Raw genomic sequence first — 9,380 nt, 5'->3', positions numbered from 1 at the left:
ATATATATATATATATATATATATATATATATATATATGCGCTTTGTTGTTGTTCAGTAGTCATTTCAATAGTATTTTACTCTTTATGACCCCATTTGGGATTTTCTTGGCAAATATATTGGAATGATATACCACTTACTTCTCCAACTCATTTTACAGATTAGGAAACTGAGGCACACAGGGCTCAGTGACTTCCGCAAGGTCACAAGCTAGTAAGTGTCTGAGTCTGAAGATGAGTCTTCCTGATTCCTAGCCCAGTGCTCTAACCACTGCACCATCTAGCTGCCCAAAGAAGGGCCTCAAACCATTATAACTGCAGAGATTCTTAAATATGTTGTTTCAGTTTTTTTTTTTTTTTCCGGCCGTGTCTGACTCATTATGATCCCATTTGGGGTTTTCCTAGCAGAGAGAGGTGGTTTGCCATTTCCTTCTCCAGTTCATTTAACAGATGAAGAAATTGAGGCCATCAAAGTTATGTGAATTGTCCAGAGTCACACAGCCAGTGAGTGTTTGAGGCCAGATTTGAACTCAGTATGATGGGTCTCCCTGATCCCCAAATCAGTGCTCTATTTATATATGTGGCATTTCTATTTGAGTTTGACACCAAGGCCCCCATAGCCAGTAAATATTAGTTTGGATTTGAACCCAACTCCAAGTTGAATACACACATAAAAGCTTCCATATATTTTGTTTTGCCCATCAGAATGTGAGTACCTTGAGAGCAGGAGTGTTTCTTCTTTTTTATTTGTCTTCCTAGCCCTTAGCACAATGCTTTGCACAGAATAGATGCTTAATCATGCTTCATTCATTCGTATTTATTCACATGTTCTCTAACTTTACCATGCAGCCTTTGTACATTTCATTTCCCCTATCAATGAATATGCCCTTACTTTAAAAAATATCTTAATTGTTTTGGACTCAGAGGCAAGAGCATGATGGGTTTTGGGAGGATCGTAGTCTAAAATATTTGTTTCTGAGCTGGTTCTAAAATCCACTATTAACAACCAACTCAGCATTTCAAGTTTTAAGCCAATTCATCTTTTCAGCTCAAAGTATTAAGAGAGACAGCACAGCTTAGGGAGAAAGGCACAAAGGACCAAGGGTCAAGAAACTTCAGTTTATATCCTTATTCTACCATGGATCAACTCTGTGACCTCTTTGGGCTTTGTTTTCCTCAGCTACAGAATGACAGAGGTGGAGATGCTTTTCAAGACCCCTTCTTGCCCTGATGAGTATTCTCTGGTTTGGGGGCAGGGGTGGAAGAGGGGAAGAAGGAAATAGCAAATCCCTCCAGTATCTTTGCCTGGAAATCCCCAAATGGTGGCTCAAAGAATGAGACACAACTGAGAAACAATAACAAAAATCATTGTTTTGTACAATTGTTTTATCTCCCACTTTGAGAAATGTTTTTGGCCTTTTTTTATGTCCTGGATCCCTTTGGCAGTCTGAAAAAACCAATAGTCCATCTTCAGAATACTCTTTCTATACTAAACAGTGCCCTTTTACATACTTAAAAGAAGTCCACAGATCGTGTGGTTGAGAGCCTCTACTTGAACTTATACTTTATTTTTAAAAATAGGTAAAAGAGAGTGAAGTAATTTTATATATTAAGAAGGTTCTTATGGGAGAAAATCCAGAAACCAGAAAGGAAAAAAATGGTGGAAGGCACTGGGATAAAAGTAATAGAAGTATAAACAGAAGGAATTTTGTCATCTCAGTATACTATTGACCATCTGGACAGAAGGAAGAAATAGACAAGGACCTCAAGAAATATCATAAATTTGATGCCAAGGCATGATATAATAGCATCAGAATACTTCAGTTATCCAGAATCTACTAGAGTTCTGACCAAAGGATAATAGCCAATAATTTCTTGATTCACCTTAAGGATCACTTCATCCTTCAAAAGGTGGAATAAAAATAAGGGGGGAAAATCTATCCAGAATATAATTATTTTTAGCCCTTACCTTCCATCTTAGAATCAATATTGTGTATTGGTTCTAAGGTAGAAGGAGTGGTAAGTGCTAGGTAACTGGGGTTAAATGACTTGCCTAGAGTCACACAGCTAGAGAGTATCTGAGGCCAGGTTTAAACCCAGCAGCATCTAATTTTTACTAATGAGAAGGAATAGGTTGCTTGGGAGAACATGACGAGAACTTAAAGTGATCATTCAGTCCACATTTATTAAACATCTCCTATGTCAGGTACTGTGCTAAGTGCCGAGTACTACTTCTTAAAAGTTGTGATAAAGGAGAGGAAAACTGGGCCATCTGACATGTACTCTGGCATTAGAGAAAGATTTCACAGGCTTCAGAGAAAGGGCATGTTGGATTATATGGACTAAAATTCTATAGGAAAAGTCAGCCCAGGAGAGATGGCAAATTCTCAAGTCATAAAAGAAAATGATTTCAAAGAGGAAAAATGCAATGTGAATTCACAAAGAACTAACTCCCCAGCCAACTTAAAGTTTTACAAGACATTCAGAAAATGAAAGCAAGGGTAGCTTCTAGAGAATGACTATAGAAACTTGGCACAGTAGGAGCAATATCCTAACTCTTGCCCTCATGCTTCTATTTCCCTAAAAAGTATTAAAAGTAAAAAGTATCATGGCCAAGTGGATTAAAGACTCAAATTGTTGGCATCTCATCCTCATTGGCTGAGTACAAAAATTTCCAAAGGAACCAATTGCTCTCTCTGATGCTTGGGTTTGTGGAAAATGGGCAAGTCAGGAAAGGAAACTTTACGCAGTTGAATGAGTTATCTTCATTGCCTGTCCTTTGAGAATACTATTTTGTTCTAGCTAAGTAAATGTCCTTTTGTTAACTGTTGAATGACCCAGCACAAAACACATGGTATGGCATGGAAATGCTTAGAGGACAGATGAGACCAACAAGGAAAGCTTTGGGCTGTTGACACGAGAGGCTCCATTGATGGATATGGTCATGGGGGAAGAGAAGAATTAGGGAGACATAATGTCTTAAGAGACTAAATGGGAGAGAGTTTATATGGGTGCTACTTGGTAGCAGAGGGCAAAACCAGGAGCAGTAGTTAGAATTTTCTTTTTAAAAATATGTGTAGAGGAAGCTGGGTAGCTCAGTGGATTGAGAGTCAGGCCTAGAGATGGGAGGTCCTAGGTTCAAATCTGGCCTCAGACACTTCCCAGCTATGTGACCCTGAGCAAGTCACTTGACCCCCATTGCCCACCCTTGCCACTCTTCCACCTAGGAGCCAATGCACAGAAGTTAAGGGTTTTTAAAAAAAATTAAAAAAAAAATATGTGTAAAGGGGGCATCTAGGTAGCTTAGTAGATTAAGAGTCAGATCTAGAGATGGGAAGTCCTAGGTTCAAATCTGGCCTCAGATACTTTTCAGCTGTGTGACCCTGGGCAAGTCACTTAACCCCCAATTGCCTAGCCCTTACCACTTTTCTGCCTTGGAGCCAATACACAGTATTGACTCCAAGACAGAAGGTAAGGGTTTTAAAAAAAAGTGTAAAAACAATTTTTAAAATTCTTTAAAATGTTTTTTGAGTTCCAGCTCCCTCCCTTTCTTTCCTACCCCTTCCCTGAGACAATAAAGCAATCTGATATAGGCTATACATGTGCAATCATGTAAAGCATTTCCATATTAGTAATTTTGAAGAAAATTTGAACAGAAAAATAAAGCAAAAATAGTGGGCTTCTCTTTACATTCAGACTCCATCAGTTCTTTCTCTGGAGGTGGGTGGCATTTTTTAATCAAATTCTTCAGACTTGTCTTAGATCATTGTATTTCTGAGAGTAGCTAAGTCATTCACAGGTGACCTATTACTGAGTACAATGTTCTCCTGGTTCTTCTTCACTTGATTCTGTATAAGTTCATGTAGGTCTTTCCAGATTTTTCTGAAATCATGCTGTTCATCATTTCTTATAGCACAATAGTATCCAATCACAATCATGTCCCACAACTTGTTCAGCCATTCCCCAGCTGATAGATATCTCCTTGACCTTCAATTCTTTTCCAAATGGTTGGAATTTTCAAAAATCCAAATTTGGGATTGTTGTTAAAAGGAACCCTCTAATAGAGTTCTCCAAAAGTGGAAAGGAAGTAGTGATATTGTGAAATAACTGGCAGCCCTTCATAGATAGTCTTTAAACAGGATGGATGATATCATCTGATTCTTTGTTATAGTTTGGACTAGATGGCCTTTAAGATCCTTTTCTTCTTTGAAATTCTGTAATTCTGCTAATTGCAACTCTGGAGTATAGCAATTTTAGGTGTAGTGCTGGGTTTGCGAATAAAAAAAAATAACCTGCTTAAAAAAAAACAATATCATAACTAGACTAATTTTCTTTTTGGTATGGGGGTGGGGGGTAGGGCTAAAAACACAGTCATCATCCTCTGGATGAATTATGGACATTTGGCCACTGGAAAGTTCACAATAAGTAGAAGTTGAATAAATTAAGGTAGTAGTTTTGGTATTTTTCTTTCCTTACCACAATTCTAGCTGGACCTAAAAAGCTTAAGAGTTCTAGGCAGCAGTTGAAAAATACGGTTGGTTAAGCCTTTCAGGCAGTTGTCATGACAACCATCTCAAGCAGCTAATTAGAAGTTAACTAGGACACTTGGAAGAGATAAGCTTAAGTTGCATTGGACAGGATTTCATAGACCCTCTAATCTAGTATCTTTTCTCCCTACCTTGATACCAGTTTTTGGCAGTTGCTTCATTTTCCTAAAAGATTATGAAATGTGCTCCCCTTCCCCCAACTCCTTTAAGAAAAAATCCAATCCTTAAAGCATCAAATAAGTCCCAAGCTTCAGGAGAGATATATCAATGCAAGCTGTATTGGGAAGTCTCCAGAATAGAAGTTTCCAATTAATTTGGTCTTTTATACCCTATAAGACTTAGCTCTGAAAAGAGCTCAGCCATCTCCAGTTGACTGAGTAATTTGAGTTAGTTATTCACCAGTTTATTGCACTACCTTGGAGTACAGAGCATGGTGTTAGGCACCGAGGCTATTTATGAAAGCAGAGGAAAAAATGGTTTCTGCCCTCTGATGAATAAAGCCTGTTGGGTTAGACACAAGAAAATGATGTAGGAATACTTACCATCAGCCTTCAATAATATGTAAACTATAGTTCTAAGCAAACATGCACCAGATGTATTATAAGCTGAAGGAATGTAGAGAAAGGTTGCTCTGGAACAGAAGACAAACGAAAGCTTCAAAGGCAAAAATCCCAGACTCTCCTCAAATCCCACTTTCTGCAGGAATCCTTTCCAAGTTCCCCAGTGGTGAATATCCTCCCCTTTCAGATTATGTTCTTCTGTTCTCTATCCATTATGTGCATAGACATTGTCTCCCCCTTTAAAAAGTATGTTCCATGAGGGCAGGGATGTTTTTGCTTTTTGTATTCTCAGAGATATTTACACAGTGCCTGGCACATAGTAAATGCTGACTGACTGATTGACTTGGCAAATAGTTGGCACTTAATTAACGCTGGTTGATTATTAATATAGCTTTTGATAAGGAAGATTAGAGATCTCTTCCAGCTCTGCTCTCATGTCAAAGGATCACCATGGCATGCAATATCTCCTATCTCTTTACTTTGGCTCAAGTTGCCCCAAAAACCTGGGATGCTCTCCCTCCTCACTTCTACCTTCCAGTTTCCTTTTAGGTCCATTGTGATGTCTCTCCCACCTCCCCCACTGGTCAGTGGTTTTCTGCCGTCCCAGAAATTGCTTTCTTTGTATAGTAATTCTCTTAGTTCATTTCTTAGATAAGAAAGGCTATATTTCACCTTCAGAATTCTCGGGGGACACTCTAGGCCTTAGAGAAGTCTTGCTCTAATGTAGAAGTTCTCAAAAAAGAATATTTGTTTATGTGGGCTATATACTGTTATTTACGATATTTGAAATTAAAATGTATTATGATGAAAATAGTTTTGATGTCGAGGACTTCTTGTGGTGAAACCCCAAGGACCCCAGACCACATTTTGAGAACTCCCAATGCTATCAGCTCAAGCTTGTAAGTTCCATCTTATTGTAAACTGTCAGAGCTTAATGCCCCAGATTTATTAGCCAATGAGCTTAAATGAGCAGTTATAAAAGGATGTTAACTTTAAGATATAGCAAAAATAGGAATCTAAGCATTTCTTCTCAGTGTGTAGGGGCACTCTTTCCCATGTACCATCTTGGCTTCTGGAGAGAGTGGGCTCAGACTCAGTTTCAACACAGCATTTACCCCCACTGAATTCCCCTCCAAATGTGTTCTGGCCAATGACATGGATGAATCTGTATCTGCTGTTGCTGGATTGGAGTAGGCAGATCACAATCTCAGCATGGGCTCAAGTTTCTGGACTTCTGCAGTCTCACTCTCCTGACCTTTTCAAAGCTTGTTAGGTCATAGTATCTCTAGCCTCCTTTACCTACGAGTTGTGACCAACCAATACAAAGAGGCAAAGAACTGAGACCATATTCACTGGATGTACATTGGCATTGGAAGAAGATGGGTCCAAGACCTGAATGTTTATAGCATTGCCTCTCTCACTGGCGTGCAGCTGGCAATAAAGAACCTGGTCAGGATCAAGGCCCTGGTGGCTGGCTAATGACTTTGGTATGTTCTTCAGTCAATCATAGCTATCTGCTCATTGTCTAGTCAGATGACTCAAACCCTCCACTGAACATCTATATTTGCTCCAAATGGGGACAGCTAGGTGGCTCAGTGAATGGAGTACATGGAGTCAGGAAGACACATTTCTCCGAGTTCAAATCTGGCCTCAGACTCTAGTTGTGTGACTGAGAAAGTCACCTAACCCTCTTTGCCTCAGTTTCTTCATCTCTAAAATAAGCCAGACAAGAAAATGGCAAACTGGTCCAATTTCTTTGCTAAGAAAACTCCTAATGGAGTCACAAAGTGTCTGACACGACTGAATAACAACAATGTTCCAAATGAGGGAGCTCTTCTAGAAGGAGATGCCATTTGTCTTTCCTAAAGCAGGCTCCCCAGCCTCTTCCATGGAGGATTTCATTGCTGCCCTGCTCCCCTCTTCCATCTCTCATTACAAATGTGTTTCTCTTTTACCTTAGATGTGCACTTTCTGTTTAGGTCCAGGAGAATTTAAGTTTCTTTAGGGAAGGTTTATTTTTGATTAGTATCACCAGCACCTAGTACAGTGTCTAACACCTAGAAGCTTTGTTGAACTGATATTATGTTTAATTGAGCTAACCTCTGAGATAGGCAGAATAGACCCAGAGAGGTTAGGCCACTTATTCAAGGTCACACAGCCAGGAAGGGAGAGAACTGAGATGGGTCTTTTGACTCCATAGTATCTGCTGCTTAATATGAGTACTTTCTAAATACAAATCTGTAGTAGACATCAGGAGCTTTGGGAAAGGACGATCTTGCTCTTTGAGTCTACACAAACCTGGTCTTGGCATACTTTTAAGTAGAAAACCAACATGGTTCTTTGTAAACACAAGAAAACAGTTCATTTAAGGAAAAACTAGCAAGCTATTGTCAGTCCGGATTGGTCAGGGGCCATTTCTTACTAAGGAAACTTCAGATAACTCTTTCTAACTGGGAGTAATGTGTATCCAGAGAGGAATTTCTCTTGTCCTGTGCTATCCCTACTCTAATTTTTCTGCTAGCAAGGTTGAGTATGGTTCTACCACAGCAGAAAACAAGAAACAAACCAATTTCCAAAGCTCCCATATGGTTTATTTAAGAGATAATATCAGTGGAATAGAAGGTAGACCGAGCCAAAGTGCTGTGTGATGAATGCTGAGCTGAGAAGACATTTATTTCCAGGGTAGAAGACATTCATCATAAACCATCGCTCACTTAGCCCCTTATATGAAATGATCAATGAGGTAGATGATGTGATTTTGCCTGATAGTTGTTGATGAAGTGGTGACAGTTACTCACTGAGGTCGTTATGGAAAATGTGTTTGTTGATTGGTTTAGCCAACTTGTTCTTCCTCCACCAATCCTAAGAGTACAATTAGAAAGACAAATAGACCAGCTTATTGGTTTGTGTTGAGTTGGCTAAAGTAAAGAGAAGGGCCTTTTTTACCGTAGTACTTAAAAGATATCAGGAATGTGGGTACCCTCAGCCTCCATAGCTCATAGCCTCCATGGGGTGGGTTTCATGGAGGGGAGTTTCATGAACTGCTGTGGCTCAAAATCACTCATCACCTGGTGGACGATGGTCTGGTGATGAGAACCTTGGGACTTCGCTAGGCTGATTCTTGGATAAGGGATATACAGCCCATCAACAGGCCTGACTTCAAGGCTTTTCTAGCTCCATAATACAGGTTGATGCAAGTTTTAACTTTGTTGGCATATGTACCCTTGGAGAGCTCTGGGTGACCTCTAGCCCATGTTGAGAAATCAGATTTAAACTTAAAGTGTGTGTGTGTGTGTGTGTGTGTGTGTGTGTGTGTGTGTGTGTGTTGGGGGATGGCATATATTTTTTAATTTATAGATATTTTTATTTTTTGTTTTGTTGGAGTTTTTTAACATGTAGGACTGAGGAATTTGAAAGTCCATTGTAGGTAATATAAACAATAATTCTTTTGCTTCAAAAACAAGGGAAATCAGACCTCCTTGCTGGTTTCTACTTCTTGGTATTTACTATTATTAAGGCTCCTTGTAGTAAAATGAAAAGAGAGCTTAGTTGGAAGATAGGAAATTCTTGGTTCTTATATTGGTTCTAAACTTCAATAAGCAAATCACCAAACTGCTCGGGACTGAAGCTCCATACTCTGCAAAATGAAGAAATGGGGTTAGGCAAACCTCTTAGAGATCATGTGCCCAAATTGCACCCTCAAGCCACCTGTGAGTTCACTGCATTACCCTAGGGTAGGAAGAAAGGGAGGAAGGAAGTCCTGGGCAGAGGGGTAGATTATATGAAAAATATCCTTGGGTGCTATGGAGATGGGTAATGGAGCAGTCCCCTCCAGCATGCAGGGGCATGCATGCTATGGGTTTGCCAACATGGAACTAGACTATCACAAGCAAGGCCAGCCACTACTGTTTCTTTGAGGGCCAGGGTAGGGTGTCCCAAATCCAATGGCATTGCCTGTCTAGGAAGTTCACTTACAATGGTGAAGGGGAGGAAGATACAATAGGATATTCCCAAATTTCATACCTGTTTAAACTCTGTTTGCCATCTATGAAATGATCTGGAGAAGGAAACGGCAAATGACTCCATTGCCTTTGCCAAGAATTATTTAAATGGGGTCAAGAAGAATCAAACAGGACTGAAATTATTGAACAACATCAACCAAGTCCAACCCAGAATCTTTTGCTAGCATTCATGGGAGATGGAAGAAAAACATTGGCATAAGCCATCAGGAGAATCAGTCTGGGGATATCTATCAGTGACCACACTTGGGAACCA

At 39.7% G+C, this 9,380-nt stretch overlaps 1 protein-coding gene across 1 annotated transcript in view; it reads left to right on the top strand.

The window, feature by feature from the left end:
* Positions 1 to 9,380, top strand: part of CFAP54 (cilia and flagella associated protein 54) — a 376,749-nt gene that overhangs the window by 343,642 nt on the left and 23,727 nt on the right. The window contains exon 68 of the mRNA XM_044679160.1: positions 1,179 to 1,242. Coding sequence (XP_044535095.1) covers positions 1,179 to 1,242 — 64 coding nt within the window. The remainder of the gene's footprint in view (positions 1 to 1,178; positions 1,243 to 9,380) is intronic.

The sequence above is a fragment of the Gracilinanus agilis genome, chromosome 5 (genome assembly GCF_016433145.1).
Source record: "Gracilinanus agilis isolate LMUSP501 chromosome 5, AgileGrace, whole genome shotgun sequence".
In the NCBI taxonomy this organism is placed as follows: Eukaryota; Metazoa; Chordata; class Mammalia; order Didelphimorphia; family Didelphidae; genus Gracilinanus; species Gracilinanus agilis.
Note: the sequence above shows the minus strand (reverse complement) of the source record. Positions and strands in the feature narration are given on the sequence as shown.